Source organism: Mustela putorius, unplaced genomic scaffold, assembly GCF_011764305.1.
Source record: "Mustela putorius furo isolate JIRA1106 unplaced genomic scaffold, ASM1176430v1.1 tig00003867_pilon_pilon_pilon, whole genome shotgun sequence".
Taxonomy (NCBI): domain Eukaryota; kingdom Metazoa; phylum Chordata; class Mammalia; order Carnivora; family Mustelidae; genus Mustela; species Mustela putorius.
In genome coordinates, this window is record NW_025422019.1 from 22,592,385 (window position 1) to 22,610,398 (window position 18,014).

The window sequence follows — 18,014 nt, forward strand, 5'->3', positions numbered from 1 at the left end:
TGATAAGCAGCAGAGATGATATTTAGCCCACATAATTAAACTTTAGAGACTGCTTTCTTTACCATTGTACCATTTCTTCCTTTTCGCAAGTCTTTTCTCATGTAGAGTGTAAGAATGAAAATAAAGAAATAATCAGCTCATATTATAACAATCACGATGTAACCATATTTGTTTTTTGTGTTTCAAGTACTTTTGTTCAGTCTATTTCTTTTCAAAAAAGTGTAATCTTCATTTTATTCTGTTTCAAAGTCATGGTGGAATTTGGTCTTTTATGAAAATGAGAGAGTACCATAGATTTTTACAACAGAGGAAAATAAAAGAGTTCTGTTCATGATTAAGAGTCAGGCAGGGGCAGGGGAAGAAGTAGAATGGGAAAAAAAGATAATCTGTACTGTTAGCAGCATTCTGTGTAGTGTGAGATGGAGAAGGGGAGAAAGAGAAAACTAGACTGGTGGGCAAAGCCTGGACCTTGAATGGCCCTGCATGCTTTGCTAAATGGTTTGGATTTAAGCCTGAAAGCTACTGGGAATCATAGAAAGACCTTTCACTAAATTCTGATAATGCTCAGATATACAATATTTATAGATCATTTGGGGAGCATTGAGACAATAAATAGAAAAAAAAATTCCAAGATGCTTTAAATTTACAAGGATATATATACGTTTGTGTGTGTGTGTGTAAATATACATATATATATATATATTTCATTAGCTCAAACACTCAAAGTTTATACTAAAGTCAAGTAGACTATCTCACACACACACACACACACTCACACATGTATGCACACACATTTTTATATTCTTTCCCTTTCCATGTCTCATCCAATTCCCTCACATAAATTAAAAATACCCCAACCTATTTTTCAGTATCTGTTAGCCTTGGGTGTATGTTGATGTTTAGAAATGCTGTCCTCTGCCAGAAAACAGGAAAAAAAAGATTGTGGAGTTTTATTTCCTCCTAACCTCTTGCCAAATGAAATTTGCTTCTGTTAACAGTTGTTGATTTTCCCCTGAATGGAGAGCTTCATTTCTCTGAGGAGCTTGTGATGACCTTTCCAACCAGAGTTCTGGCCCCTGTGGTTCCCCAGAGTCCCGGTCGCTTAAGCTTCCGGGCTTGGCATACAATCTATCTTCGTAATATGGCTTGTCCCAATGGAGTGTTAAAATGATGACTGTGTTTATATGTATATGCTCATGCTGCTTTACTGTTATGTTTTCATGTTGCTGATGCTGGTTATATTTTTAACTAATGCAATTTTATTGTATTTTTGCCCTGAAGCTATTTAAACCAAGCATTCAATTTGGGTAACCTAATAAATAAATAAATGCAGAGCCCTGAAGGAAATGTGGCAACCAATGGTAGAATTTATCCCAATATTTAAATGAATTCACCATGACTAAATACTTGCAGTTAGAAGACTAGCAATTGTACAGAGATATAAAGGAATTTTTCCTCCGAAAGCTAAAAAAAAATGAAAATCAGGATTGAAAAATATATATACCATGCTTTTGTTTGTTTGTTTTTTTAGTCAGAATACATTTTTTGGTTTATAAGAAATGTTAAAGCCCCCCTGAGAAAATAACTAATAATGGTGTTGTAAATATAATGAATTATTTAAATTGTGTGACCAATCTAGGTAAAAAAGATCTACTTTTTTATTGTTTTAATGGAGATTATACATTAATTTGTCATTCACTGTAAAATGCTTTGAAAAGTAAAAAGCACTGTGCATACAGCTTCCTGTATTACCTATAATCACCATGTGTCAGTCCCTATTCAGTTCCTAACTTGAATCATTACGCATTAGTAATTCCTGTACCTAAGGCAGCTGTTTGCTCCAGATACGTAGATATTCTTCACTTGCCTAAAAGTACTGCAAATCAGTTGGGCGGTGTATCAATAGTTTCATTTCATTTGCCAGCAGGCTGTGGACCTAACCTTGGCCTTTCTGCCTCAAGAGAACTTTAACTTTCCCTTTAGGAGGGTAGGCTCTCCTTGGTTTCTACAGATCCTTAGGGGATGGCTGTTTGCCTCCCAGACTGTAGAGAGCCAGTGCCAGGACTGATGGGATGCACTGTTTTGCTCTTCTTCATGATACATGGGACAGCCTCCCTGGGGCTGTTGCTCATGTGATGGCAATATAATCTCTGCTGTGAACTAATAAGTCAAGCCCAGGGCCTCCCCTCTTTAACTTGTCTTCATTCCTTTAGACCTTGACCTTGATGATGGTTATAGATGCTATATCATTTGGTTATTAATCTGACTGCCCCTCACTCTCTCCCACCCCAATACACTTTCAGGGTATGGTAGTTGTATTTTACTTTCAATCCTACCAATTCTTTTTACCCTTACATGTAGGCCTCACTGAGGATTATCCTGATAAGAAGTTGGATGGAACTATCAAAACCATTTATTAGTACATGGGATTTAATGGGAACTTTAATAATAAATAAGAGGCCATATTTCACATCTTTAATGTTTATTGTCTGGGTCAGTTAGAAAAGTGGAAGTAAAAGAAAAAAAAAGAAAAGTTGAAGAGAAGGAAATGAGAAAGAAAGTGTGGCTACCTAAGTACAGAGTCAATTATTACAATACTAAAATGATTTTAGTGTTGGAAATGCATAGACACAGAGACACAAAAAATATAGTGAAGCAAAATTTCAATGTATGACACTAAATATCTACCAGTAAAGTAAAATATATAAGTGAAATTCTATGTAAAGCAAGTAAAACGTTGTATTTAGTTCATTAAAATTAAGTTTTGGTGTGCCCAAGTGGCTCACTCAGTAAAGCATTTGACTCTTGATTTTGGCTCACGTCATGCATGATCTCAGGGTTGGGAGATCAAGCTCTGCATTGAGCTCCGCACTGGACATGAAGCCTGCTTAGGATTCTCTCTCTCCCTTTCCCTTTGTCCCTTCCTACCTTTCCCTCTCTCTAAAATAATAATAACAATAATTAAATTTTGATATTTGGACTCTACCATGAACATTCCATTTAAAATTTAATATCTCATGGAAATGATGAACTTCTATAATATCTAAATGTTAGTGTATAGAATGTATTAATGTGCTGAATTCCCTGTGTAATCAAGACATCTATTTTTCCATTTATTGTTCGAATTAGCTAGTCATCTTAAGAGATGTGTTAGATACCAACTATTAACTAAAACAAGTTGCAATACAGATATTTTACATTTGGAATTTATTTCTTGGCTTAGCAATACACTTAGCTCACAATGGGCATCAAATATTTACTGGAAATGATTCTAAAATATTATATCATTTAATTTGATATTTTAAAATAATGTGGAACATTCTTACATAGAAATAATGTGTATGAGTGTATACACACACACACACACACACACACACACACACACACATATCTGAGGAAACGCCAGAGAATATTTAGAAATTATTGATGGCTTATATTTTCTTTCTTTGGACTTTTTTCTCACCATTATTTTTTTCCTTTGTCTTAAAAGGTTGATTCTATGGAATGGGCATAAAGGATTATTTAAGATTATAGTTCTTTTAGAGTGTGTCTCCACTTGTGTTTTAGATAATGGGTCAGCAAGTTATGACCTGCAGACCAATTCTGGTCCACTACCTGTTATCATAAATAAAATTTTATTGGAAGACAGTCATAAGCATTTGTATACATATACTCTATGGCTTCTTTCATTCTAGAACAGGAGTTGGGTAATGGCAATAGGCAAGTTCTAAAATATTTACTCTCTGACCTTTTACGGAAAATATTTGTCAACTCCTATTCTAAAATGGGGAAAATTTTGGTTATGATTCATAGAAAACCCAATTTAAGTGCATACATATCAAAAATAACAACATGCTGTGCTTAAAGATTCTGATACAGGTGAATATTCTGTGCCAGGAAGGTCATGTCAATTTAAGTGGATGCTCTTATGCTCCAAAGTTATTTGTGGGAAGGCTTTAGATGCAAATAATGACAACTACTTTTCCTTGGGAGGCCCATGTGTTCACAAGTACCAACCTAAAACCAAAACAAATTTCTTACCAAAAAGTGAATAAATCTGGTCATTACACTCAGGAATATAATAACTAATTGCAAATTCAGTTGATGTTCACATAAATAAAGAAACAAAGGCTGACAGTTCAAATAGGCTCTGAAAGAATCTAACTACCCTCTATTCCTACGGAAAAAAGACAAAGTTCTATCCTATTGCTTATATCTTCACTCTCACAAAAGCTTGGCACGACTCAATTACTGAAAGGTGAAGTAATTATTTTGTAGATCATCCATGCCACTTATCTCTTTTCTGTGTGTGTGTGTGTATGTGTGTGTGTGCGTGTGTTTAATTTGCCTATTTTCTGCTGAATGCTTGAAAGTCCTACCATTTCACTGATCATTACCCACAACAGGAGAAGAAGGAAGCAGAATTTAAGACTATGGAAATGAATTCACTCTTGCCCGTATTTTTTGGCTCTATTAAAAGAAAAGGAAACAAGCTGAGGTTCTTAATTAAAATTGTCTTTCTGTTACCTATTGACTTTTGTTATTAATTATATCTTTTAAAAAACAAGAGATGTTCCTCCGCTTAGTGTCAAGATGCATAATTATCGTCTTAATACAGAGCTAAATTTATCTAAGAATAAGAGTAGATCTATTATTAATTTTCTGTATAGTTAAGATGAAGATAATTAACTTCTTCCTATTTTTATGAACTTTTTTAATATTTACTTTTAAAAATTATACTTCTCAGATTCCCTTCAATTGTCCTGATAATCACAGATAATGCTAGAAACATTATGGATTCTCAGAACAGGCTTTGTTATTAATTGATTCAAAAGCCTTGAGTCTTCTTTGTTCTTGATATAAAAGTCGTCTGCAGTATTGAGGTCAAAATGACCTTTCAGGAGCTATTTTGTCCCAGAAAACAAAAAGAGTTTTCCTATGGATAAAATCCATTAATAATTAACATTGTTTTGATATCTCAGTGTTAACATTTCCTGAGGAAAATAAGTCAATCTGTGAGAGAATAAAGTTAAGCCAGACAATTTGTATCTCATTGAAAGTAAATATACCTCTCTAAAAATAGATGAAGTTTAAATATGCTTTTAATTGTGTTATCAGAAAATAATCCATATTTTCATTAAAGAAAACTAATTAAAAATTATTAGAAGAGATCATGTGATTTTGCTGAGTATATAATTTTTTAATTTCCTCAAATTCAAAGACAGTACTTTATTCATTCTCAATGAAATTCAGTGACTGAGACATAACAGCAGTTATTTTGATTGTGTATTTTAGTAAAAAGTAATTGAAAGCCTCAGAATATATTCATGAAAGAAAAACAAAACAGATGATTGAGTCTGATTGTGTATAGTATTTATTGGTATCTTGTTTTCTATGTTGTTAAGATTAAACTGTGCTGCTAAAAACATGATGGGTTCAGTTGAGATGGGATAGGATATAGACCAGAAGTCAAGAGATAATGGTTTTATTTAAAAAAATAAATAAAGATTTATTTTATTTTATTTTATTTTGTTTTATTATATTTATTATGCTATGTTAGTCACCATACAGTATGCCATTAGTTTTTGATGTAGTATTCCAAGATTCATTGTTTGCATAAAACTCCCAGTGCTCCATGCAATACATGCCCTCCTTAAGTTTTAATTTCCCTTCTCTCTATGCTAATGTGTAACTAAGTCTTTAGCCACAGATCAAGTTTTGATAACTGCACTGCTCTGGGTGGATTCAATGTCTCTAGGTAGGATATTATCCCTTTTTTGTTGGCTGTACAGTCTGAATTTCCTGGATTTTCCACAAAGAATTTAGAATAATCATTTAAATCCAAAACCTCTCCCGAACATGTCTTTATGGCTAAAAGTTTTCAGTCTTAAATCTCTAAACAGAACATGATCAGATCCTTCTAGGAAGCAGTAAGTTTTTGTTATTTTTACATACTCGTAAGAATAATTTAATCTAAATGAGCCCTTTTCCTCATACACATGACTAAATAACTGAACCAAATGATCTTTCATTCTCTCCCACCTTTCTAAATTTTCTAAGTCTATGAGGTAAAACTTTTATGGCAGACTAACAGATTGTTTGGGTGACTGAAGAAGAAATTGTCTTTGTGGGAATGTCTGTAGCTATTGTAATGATAAAGCTTCAGTCTACTTTATCAAGTAGAGTTGTGGGAGTGAAAGAATAGAAACAAACAAAAAAAGAGGCCAGATTTATTGCGGTTATTTAATACAATGTTCAGGTTCCTTCTAGTGCCCTTTGGGAAATTTCATTACAATGACCTATAATAAGTAGAAAGTTCTTTTTTTTTTTTCTATTAAAGAAAAATGAGAATGTAATTGAGAAAAATATAGTAATTACTGGGAGATCATATAAATGTTATGCTTAAAGAGTTAGGAAAAAGGGAAAGGGTGAATTATATTCCATCCTTACAGAAGCAGGGAGCTGGATGGAAGAATAAAGAACAGAATCTTTGCTTGAAACTCCAGCTGTGTAATCCTAGGCAAGTATTTTAACCTGTCTGAGTAATCCTTATTGTGAGGATTAAATGGAATAACAAATGTAAAACACCTGGCAATTAGTGGGTTGCCAACATGCTAACTCCTCTTCCCCCACTGAATTTTTAGTAATGGAATCTTCTCACTGGCACTTACTGTTTAAATAATAGATACAAAAAAAATTAAGCTCTTTGTATCTTTCTGGAACTTACTATCTATTGGACAGAAAGGATGTAAACAAAAACAAAAATAAAAGACAAGGGAGATGTCCTATCTCTTTTATTCTATTGAATTATGGACTAAAAGTGCAAATATTTATCGGATAAATGAAAGTGATTATATTTTATTAAAGAGATGTACATGAATAGATCAGTATGCCTAGTCTTAAACATCAACATGAAAATAAACCACGAAATCTGGAGATAAGGCAAAGAAACAGAAAAAAAAAATTACCAGATATATAATACAAAACAAATAAGGGTTGGATTCTGAGGGTATAATCACATTTTGTGGTCAAGAAATTAACTCTTTCATTCAATATTATTTAGTGAGCATCCCTGTGTATTGGATACTTGACTATGAAACTACAAAAGCAAAATTATTGTAGGTTCCTTCTTGTATCTCTGAAGAGGGAAGTAGTACGTCAAATTAGTGAACGAATGAATGAATGAATGAGGATAAAGCCCAAAAGAAAATTGAGTCTCTAAAGCAGAAGCAAAATTAAACAGTTAAAGCAGAAAAATATGACCATGTGTAGGAATACATATTAATAATATTTTACATTTAAACTGCCTAGTGGATTTTGGAACTTGTTAAAGTTTATTCATGATAAATCAAAATTAAAGGTCAATACATATTTTTAAATTTGCATTTAATTTGTATTTGTGATGTAAATAAAAGATCACATATGTTCTATAATCAGCCAGCTCATTTACTTAGTGCAGCTGGCAGTAAATTTTCCCTTTTTAGACAGCCAAACAGAGGCATTCAAGAACAATGACCAGGAATGCCTGGGTGACTCAGTGGGTTGAAGACTCTGCCTTCGGCTCAGGTCATGATCTCAGGGTCCTGAGATCAAGCCCTGAGTCGGGGTCTCTGCTTAGCAGGGAGCCTGCTTCCTCCTCTCTCCCTCTCTCTCTACCTGCCTCTCTACCTACTTGTGATCTCTGTCTGTCAAATAAATAAATAAATAAATCCAAAAATAAAGAACAATGACCATAAATCAGGGTCAGAGGACCCCTCAAAGAAAAGAAAAATCCAAACATTTGAGGTATATTTAAGTTGCATTTAGAAGAAATTGCAAAATTTAGTCAAAATGAATTCTAGACAAACTGTCCCATTATCCGTCAAGTCTGTGCTGAAATTATTGGGTATAAATTTTTACAACAATTTCTGAATGGAAATTGACCTAAGGAATACTAAAAAAATACTAAAAAAAATACTAAAAAAAATACTAAAAAAAATACTAAAAAAATACTAAAAAAAAATACTAAAAAAAAAAAAAGAAAGAAAAAAGAAAAAAAAGAAAAGAAAAGAAAATGTATGTTTGTTTTAGAAATGTCTTATTCCTTGGGAGGAATATGGTTGAGACTGTTCCCCAAATGAGTAAAAGAACTACCCCCTCACATTCCTAATTGAATAGAATGTAAAATTCCAGTTGGAGTCTAGTTTCTCAGCCAGGTTCATGGACCACCTGACTTATATCTGTGGGTCTCTGCTTTAAGAGGTTTTTCAAATCTCAAACTAATCTGCAATCCAGAATCAATGTCTTTGAAGTAAAAAGAACTTTATCATTAGTACAACTTGTTTTTTTAACCTGTGAGGAAACTTAAGCAGCAAAACTGTATCTAAGTCATCAGACTCTCATTTCCACATATGTTCCATTGTATGCTGTTGTGATATTTGCTATCACATATGTCTAAACATTTTGTGGGTAGCATGATGAGATTCAGTTGCAAATCTTTGGTTTGGGTTGGTGTCATTTATATCATTTAGGAATTTGTTGTGCCTGAGAGATGTTTAGAATAAAGTCTTAGTTTAAGTTTAAAAAAAAAAAAAAAAAACCCAAGAAGTTAATTCAAGAGTACTTTTGCCCTTTTGAAAACAATCTGAGTTGAGAGAAACTACACCATATGCTCTTTTAACCCAGGCAATGTAAAGCAAAGTGCTAAGCAATTATATGGTGGATTTGATCAGTTTTGACAGTCTGTCTTGAAACTCAAGCCAGAATCCCCTGCTCTTTCTACCACAGCAGGTTTCAAGACTAAATTATATGACTAATTACATCAAATTTCTACTCTACTTTGGCAATGGCCTTACAAAACCTGCATGTGCAAAATGACTTTCCTAATCAGCTTTAACAATTCTGTTATGATTATTTTACAACTTCTATATCAGAATACATAAAATAATGACGGATAAAAATATTTGAATGCCCTCTGAAACACTCTGAATTATCTTATACCAAAGTCATCCTAGAACATTCTCATTCTTTCTTCAATTCCTGAAACTTATATTCATCAAATAGAGTGTTTGATTAGAGAATTTATAATCTGATAAATATAAATCAGTTCAGGAAGTTCTCCTCATTCTTTGCTTGAAACATGTCCAAGAACATGTGGATTATCTGGATAATTTCTTTAGTATGTATAATACCATAATCACATAAGAAATGCATGGTATTCACATTGACAGTATATCCTTTACAGTAATGTACTTGTGAAATTGAGGTGCTCTAAAGGTGAAGGTCATTCACATTAAATAGACAATGATTTTATAATAATCCAAACCTAAGAAATTACCTAGTGAAGCTGCAAGGAGATGGACAATCACTTGGGATACTCATGAAACTAAAGCAATCTCTTCAAAACTTAATGTGCAATGCTCATTTTAACTTAGAGACACAAACACATAGAAATGACAGATGGGATATCACTTCTGAGATGAAAGTAAATTAACTTTGGGGCAATTTATCTTTCACAGAATATTAGGGGCAGTGCCTGCAGACCACAGATGTACACCTCATGAGGAACCTACCAAGACATCTGTGAGGGAGGGGGGGAATGTAGTTTATATTCAAAGTGTAACTTAGTAATGACATGTCAACCACACTCCAGATGAATGTTTCCAACATATAAGATAAAAAAAGAAAAATATATTTTGAACACCTTTTCTTTTTACATATGAGGTGAGTGATAAGTGAAAAGCTCTAGTTCTTATATATTAGTGGACCAACTAATAACTAACTAAGTTGTTAAATATTTCAGAAGACAAATATATGACCTTGGAGAACACTTTGAAAATGATTCCTTTCTTATGACCACGCAATATATGCCCTCCACCCCAGCATCCAATCCATTAAATAAATCACTTTATTGTCTGTTTGCATGCTAGATTTTAAATACTGAACACATTTCTTCATCATTTTATTCATCTTTTGGTACAAGCACAGTGCCTAGCACATAAAAAGTGTTCAATAAATATTTGTGGAATAAATTAAAAAGTGAATGAAAAATTCTTCCAATTTCTTAAGCAGAAGAAAACTTCTACTTAAAAAAAAACGTTACTGGGGGCGTCTAGGTGGCTCAGTAGGTTGAGTCTGCCTTGGCCACTGGTCATGATCCTGGAGTTCCCAGGATGGAACCCTATGTCAGTCTCCCTGATCAGCGGAGAGTCTGCTTCTCCCTCTTCCCCTCCCCCAACTTGTGTGCACTTGCTCTCTCTCTCTCTCTCTTTTTCTCTCTCTCAAATAAAGAAAATCTTTTAAAATATAGTTACTGACTGTATGAATGTTTGGCAGGCTAATGATTTCTTCTGTGATAGTTTCCACATTAATTTCTAATTTATCAACAAGTCCTACAGCTGATTAAACTTTGCAAATGAGAGGGTCAGGTCTGCAATGGATAATGTTGAGGCCCAAGGTCACAGTCTCCTCCTCTTAGCTTGCAACTGGATGTCAGTCAGTGGGAACACATCACCACTTACTAGGGGTTTTTTTCAAGCCTTAAGGATCAAATTCGGTGTTAAAATAAAATAAAAATTATGCCTTTCTAGTTTTTTGTTTGTTTTCATTTTGGAACGGGTTTGGGGTTTAGCAACTTAGAAGTTGGAGAAGATTAAAGGAGTGGTAAGTAAAGCATTTAATGAGAGTAGGAAGCAAAAACCATAGAAGGTACCAAAGGATAAGGAGGTATGAGGAGGAGAAACCAGAGAAATTAAAGAGCCTAAGTAAAGTGATCGGTCACTTATTTTATACTGTTCCAAATACAGATTTTTTTTTTTACCTGCTGAGTAAATTATTTTTATATAATATTCATTCTGAAATATTTAAATATTATATATCAATTTAAAATGAGAGTTCATAGCTTCACAAAATTACCAACCTTCCCTGGTACAATTGGTTTGGGCTTCATCACTGAAGTCTCCACAGTCATTGTCACCATCACAGGCCCAGTGTCCTGGGATGCATCGGCCACTAGAACATCTGAACTGATTATCCAAGCAAGAGTGAACACAGCTGACCTCATCACTGCCATCCCCACAGTCATCATCTGGAAAGAAGCAGCAACATCAAGGAAGTGAAAACTGACCAGGAAGAAAACTTTCCTTATGAAATATCTACCATTTCTTTTTGCTATATAGAGTATTCTTTTGTTTTTGATAAAAGAATGATAAATTAATGATGAGCATTTCCCACAAAGAGTGGGGAAGATTATCTTTTCAATATTGTTTCACTTCTGATGGAATATAAGCTAATAAACAAAGAGGGAAAATAAAACTTCATTTTGGATTTTAAAGCTTAATTTCTATTTCACTCAGAAATGACTAACTGCTGACTAAACAAATCAATGCAATATGAAATAATTGTAAAATGGGAGAACAATGGTGATTGCAGGAATTTCATGGAATGATACAGCTGGTGATATAATTATCATAGAAAATTTTTGTTTAGACCTATAATCCCTATGCCCCAGAGTTTATAACCATATCTTTAATTCAGAACCTTCTTTTCCATTCTCAACATGAGACGTCACTATGTACCCTTCCTCCACCAACTCGTAAGTGTGTGTTTATACTGGGGAATTGTCACTGTCATTAACAATGATTTATATTCTTTATTAACAACTGTTGCAGGAGGGAGGTGAGAGAAATGTGAAGTGAAAATTGATTAAACTGAAATCATGAGTGAGAATTATGATTTATACATAATTCATTTACCTGTGTTTGGCATAATTTAGCATAATGATACAATTGAGTATAAGAACACAAACATTATTTGTACATAAAGGGCAAGGTGGCAGAGTTGAGACCATTTGGATAATTCTACAATAATTTATAAACTCCTCCAACATGAGGTGACAAAGCACTTTACATCAGTGCTTTGGAGAACCTGAATAATCCAGGTCATTTCTTCAATTGTCCCCTTTACTTCCTGTCTGCAGACTTAAACTATGTCCAGCATAATGTCTGAACACAAATCTCCTTCCAGCCTCAAGGGACAGATCGAGTTCCATTATCCTTAATGTTAATCCCCACTGATGAGCCAGGTGGCCCCTCATCACTTGTCTTAGCCATTTTGCTCAGCCCTGCAAACTTCTCGTATAAACTGCATCTGAAGGAGGTGAAGCAGCATGGACAGCCAGGCCCCCAATCAAATCAGTGCAATATAGGGAACATTTGGTACTTGCCAGAGTCGCAGTGCCATTTGCTGCTAATGCATCTTCCACTTTTACATATAAATTGAGTTAGTGGCTCACAAGTTGGAAATTCTATGAAAGATAGAAAAACATTCAATAGGAAAGAGGTTATTGACTGTGCTTGATTTAATTTGTATCTCATTTGCTAATGTGACCAGAACTCCACCCCTGTCTTTCACAAAAGGCAGAGGAAACAGTAGATTAACGAATATAGTGATATAAACTTCTTAATGACATAGGATACCTATACGTATCATATTTTTTTAAATGAGTACTTTACAGTGACTGGAAGCCTCGGAGAATCATTTGATGAAGAACTGTATTCCCTGAACTGCACCACTGATAAGAAAGTTCGAAGGCAGTTAGTGTCAGACCTCGTACTGGCCCTTGGGACTTGGGCTGGTCTAGCAGTTACACTTCCCAGGGATTCCATCTACGCCTATTCTGGATCATTCCTTTCTAAGAGTTAGGACTTTACAAATTATTCAAAGTCATGTTACTTGAACATTTTATTAGTATTTTCACCAGTGAAGCACATTGATGATGGTGTCTTTAGGAAATAAGAATTTTGAATGACATTGTTACAAATTTTATAGAATGATTTTTTTTCCCTTAAAAACTATGACATTTTTAAAGTTAAAGTCTATATTATTAACCTGTAGTTTTTGGCAAGTCATCGCTAGCTAGAATAGTAAAATGTGAGCAAATTAATTTTCCATGATAGTCACAAAGACATAGGTTGTGTATTATTTTCAAATGTGTATTATTTTCAAAATAATATTTCAAATGAAATTAAAGGCTATTCATCCTCACTCTTAAAATGTTAAAACAGTAAGTCAACTCTGGAGCCTGTGAGAACTCTCTCTAGTGTGACAAGCAGACTGACAAGCAACAGTATCCATGAATAGACTATAAGTGATAGCCATTTCTAGTACTGGTAACTTGTTCAAATCACAACAAAAATTGATATTATTTCATTAATAATATGTAAGGAAAGTGGTAGACTCATAACAGATCTGGTTGGTAGGGTATTGATTACTTGCTTTCCACTTCTTAAAAAACAATTTTTTTGTGTGAGTTTACATTTGAGTATATTCCCCATAAGTTATTGGAATTTGAATGGAAATTATTCTAAAACTGAACAAATCTTAATTAAATTTTGTGACTACCAAAGACATGCTTCAAGATATAGATTTTAGAATAAATTTAACTTTCTAGAAACAAAATAAAGTTATCAGAGCCTAAATATTCTTCAAAAACAGAAGTAAAAAGGAGGCAATCACTGATATGAAGAGACAGAAGACTATATCAAAAGCTATCCATGCAGCAACTCAACAAATTTTCTGACATATAAAGGGAAGCACTCGAAAGAAAAGTGGAAACACTCAGGGCATAATTTAATCAATACTTCTAAGAGAGTTTTCTTTTGTTACCTGACAAGATAATGAAAACTTATGTGTTTATCTTTCAAGAATCAACAGGGATATTGTCTAAAATATGTTTTCTTCTTTAGATAAACATTTAATGTTTCAAAGATGTACAGTAAACATGAATAATTACTTTAAACAAAATATTAGTATAAGTTATGGTTAAAATGAGTAAAAAACAAAATGCAGCTTCTAAGATACGATGAGATCTAATTTTTAAAAATAACAGTGCATCTTTTCGTATATGTGCTGCCGAAGTGAGCACAACACTGCATCTTTTCAAATCTAGAATAGATTATTCACATTTTCAATCGTTCTTCATAAACTTAGGAACATATTTACCAATATCATATATTTAAGTTGGAAAAAAAAAAAGAAATCATCCCAAGCATTTGGAGACCTCTGAAATTTGGTAATACTTCATTGGGAAATTTTTCAAATGACCTTTAAGATTCTACCTCTAAGATTCGAAGTCTAAAAACTGTTCCCCATGTCTCCCCAAAAAACCTGGAAGTTAGTTTGCAAAAGGTAAAAAACAACAACAACAACAACAACAAAAAAAACTTTAAAAGTAAATAAAATAATCTAAAACCCAGTGTACCTTCAATCTCTAAGAAAATGAGCGCTGTATCTGCCCACAGTGAATATAACCTACATACTTGCATATGATGTGTATGTGATCTTAAATAGTTGCATCACATTCCTGATTTATTTTTTCACTTAATACTTAGTTACATTATTTCTTTTGGCAACCTCCTTATCTTAGTTTATAGGACCAAAAAAGTACTATACAGAATTTAAGAAAATGGCAACTAGAAGAAAGCATAGGACAAATCACTAAAAAGAGCAAAGGAATTAATTGAAAGGATGGGTAAAAGGGAGTGAATGAATTAGTGAAACTAATGTTTCATTTCTGTTTCATTGACAAAGCACTGTGACCTTGAGTAAATCATAGCCTCTCTGGTGACAGACATGTGGTTTGTAACATGATCTCTCAGGTCCTTAAAGTCATAAGGGTCAAGAAATCAGAAGAAAGGTCATCTGGAAATGCACAACACCCTGAAGGCATTTAATGTTGCAAAAATAGGGTTTATCTACTGAATAACTCCTGGGATTATCACAGAATTCCAATAAAAGATAGTAACTAAACTTCAGAAAAAGAAAAATAGAAGAAAAAAATTAAAATGTTAAAATTATCTTTGGATTTTTCTCTGCTTAATAATGCAGTCAATGGGCAACTCATTTTAGAAGGAGTTCCATCAAAAATTTAATTATAATATAAGGCATTTCATTCTTCAGTAACATTGGAAAATACTGTATCCATAAATCTTAGTATCTTCTCACCAGTATCTGATAGGAGAAGACATATGACAATACTCTTTCTTCTAAAAAATAAAACAAAAGCTTCTTAAAAAAAATTTTACATTTCTCTGTTCTTCAATATTAGCTTAATTTAAGAGCTGAAAATAGTATCTGGAATTCAGTCTTTTTCTAGGCACTTGTTCTTTTTAAGGTACTATGAATTCTTTTATTTGAAAAAGACTTAAATATTAAGCACAACCTTTTCTTTCTTGACTTTGACTTTGGATCTCCCATGAGACAGACTGACGGACACTTGGAAAGATTACCTGATTAACTCTGAAGAGAAAGAATTATGAATGAAAGTGGCTTACATTTTATATTAAAATTACAATAAAGAAAAGAAAACTATATTTTATTTCTGTGGTTACTTCAACCTCATAGAATATTTAATGTGGAGTAATGGACTGTTAAAAAATCGTCTATTGGTGCAGGTGGTATGCTCAATTTATCTATTATATCTTTCACTTAAAATTTATTGCCAGGTTATATGTAAGCTATTATGTAAATAGCAACAATTTTCTCTCTCTCTCAAGGGTAATCTTCATTGGTAATGGTACTTATATTTATCCAGTACACAAAGCTTAGATGTACTTTTCAGATCCAATTTGTTTCTTTCCTGTCTCTATGAATTTTCTTATGTATTTCTCCTTCTTGAGCTCAAAGTGAGTATTTCTAAGTAACTGATTATTGATGTCTCAAAATAAAATTATCATAGGTTTTTTTGAAAGTATGTGGTCCATATTCTATATGTATATAGATTTGACCATCATGACTAAGTATGGGGAAAATGTATAGGAGATTCAAGTTAAAATAAATGACAAAGTAAGAATATTACAGAAGCCCAGGTAGGGAATTGTTATCTAAACTAGGAGACAATAATACTCACATTGCCTATAACTATTTACTGACTATGAGATACTACACTAGCTATGTATATACATTACCTATACTCTTCAACTGGTAGTGTAGTTTCTCCAGTGTTGTGGGTTAAATCATATGTATCAGAAAGATATGTCCAGTCCTTGGGGCGCCTGGGTGGCTCATTGGTTAAGCAGCTGCCTTAGACTCAGGTCATGATTTTGGGGTCCTGTGATGGAGTACTGTGTTGGGTTCCTTGCTCAGCTGGGATCCTGCCCCTCCCTTTCTCTCTCCTTCTGTGCACTCCATCTCTCACTCAAATAAATAAATAAAACCTTAAAAAAATATATATATATATATCTAATCCTTACCCCTGGTACTTGTGAATGTGACTTAGAAACAGAGTCTTTGCCCATGTAATTAAGAATCTCAAGATGTGAATTTCCACAAGGAAAGGCCATGTGAAGATGGAGACTACAGATTGGAGTGACGTGGCCATAGCCAAGGAGAAGCAAGAGCCAAAAGAAGTTGGAAGAGGCAGAGGATTCTCTAGAGGAGGCGCTGCTGATTTTGGATTTCTGGCCTCCAAAACCATGAGATTAGGGATTTTGTGGTTTTAAACCACCATGTTTGTGGTGATTTTTTGTAGAAGCCTTAACAAATTCTAATTATAGGGAATGTTGACATCACATAGTTTAGATTTTCAGGACTTGCCTTAGGATAAGAGTCACATAAGGTGCTTTTCCTAAAATATATATTCCTAGACTCTATGCAACACCTACTAACTGGGAATTTTGGAGGTAGTGGCCTGGGGATCTTTATTAGTACCAAGCTCCCTGGATGATTGATATCTTCAAGCAAAAAGCTGCGGAAATGCTGAGTTAGGTCAAGGAACTGAAAGTTGTTTTTAATCATTTCTCCTGTGGCTTTCAATATACCCTACCAGGGTTTGCCTAACCTCCTACTTTGTTGCATACAGAGACTTATTAATCTAGTTTGTATAAAAGAGGGCACTGTAACCAAAGGCAATGGAAAAGCATGTCACATACCTGTAAGAATAACAAAAAGACAACTTAATAGAAGCTTGCATATCACTTCTAAACAAAAATAATAAAAAATGTTTACATATAAATGAAAGAACAGAGCAAGACCATCTGGAATACAAAGCATAAATCTGCAAGACACAAATAGGAAAAATAACTTAATTTTCTTGTTTCCAACATTTTTTAAAAGATTTATTTATTTATTTGAGAGAGAGAGAGAAAGGGAAAGCAGGAGCACACACTCAGGGTGGGGGCAGGGAGAGAGTCTTAAGAAGATGCCATGCTGAACACTGAGCCAGAGCCGGGCTCAGTCCCACCATGCTGAGATCACGATCTCAGCCAAAACCAAGAATTGGACGCTTAGCCAACTGTGCCGCCCAGGCGTCCCTGTTTCCAACATTTTAATAGAAGTAATTATTGTCAGATTGTAAAGTAAAGAACAAATAGGTTTGATAATAAGTTAAAATTCTAAATCAAAGAAAAGAGAAAAAATAACTAATTGCTAAAAATGAGTTTATCCTCACGTTGGAACAAGTTATCAAACAAGAAATGTAACAAATATTTTTGGTCTCAGAATATTCACAGTGTGCTTCCCCATCTCTCTCTGCCTGCCAAATAAATAAATAAAATCTTTAAAAAAATATTTTGAGGAAGCAACATTTTCGGGACACCTGGGTGGCTCAGTGAGTTAAGCCTCTGCTTTCAGCTCAGGTTATGATCCCAGGGTCCTGGGATCAAGCCCTCCATCAGGCTCTATGCTCAGCAGGGAGCCTGCTTCCTCCTCTATCTCTGCTTGCCTCTCTGCCTACTTGTGATCTCTGTCTGTCAAATAAATAAATAAAATCTTAAAAAAAATATTAAGGAAGAATATTGACAGTGATTTTGAAATGAATGGAAGATAAGAAAGATGAAGAAAACTGAAAAAGGGTAAATAATATTGCCCCCTTTCAAAAATGAGTGAAAAATTTTAAACAGTAGAGAAATAAAGATTACATGTACTTCTGACAATAATTCAAGATAAACTTGCTAAAACATGATTTTGTCAGCATTTTTGAAGAGACTATTTGCTCAAGAATAAAATAAAAACAAGTCATGCTAAAACAACTTCATTTA

At 33.7% G+C, this 18,014-nt stretch overlaps 1 protein-coding gene across 1 annotated transcript in view; it reads right to left on the bottom strand.

Moving 5' to 3' along the window:
* The window catches only part of LRP1B (LDL receptor related protein 1B), a 1,620,129-nt gene that overhangs the window by 738,282 nt on the left and 863,833 nt on the right, over positions 1–18,014 (bottom strand). The window contains exons 19-20 of the mRNA XM_045066491.1: positions 12,203–12,283; positions 10,898–11,065 (exon numbers count right to left, since the gene is read on the bottom strand). Coding sequence (XP_044922426.1) covers positions 10,898–11,065; positions 12,203–12,283 — 249 coding nt within the window. The remainder of the gene's footprint in view (positions 1–10,897; positions 11,066–12,202; positions 12,284–18,014) is intronic.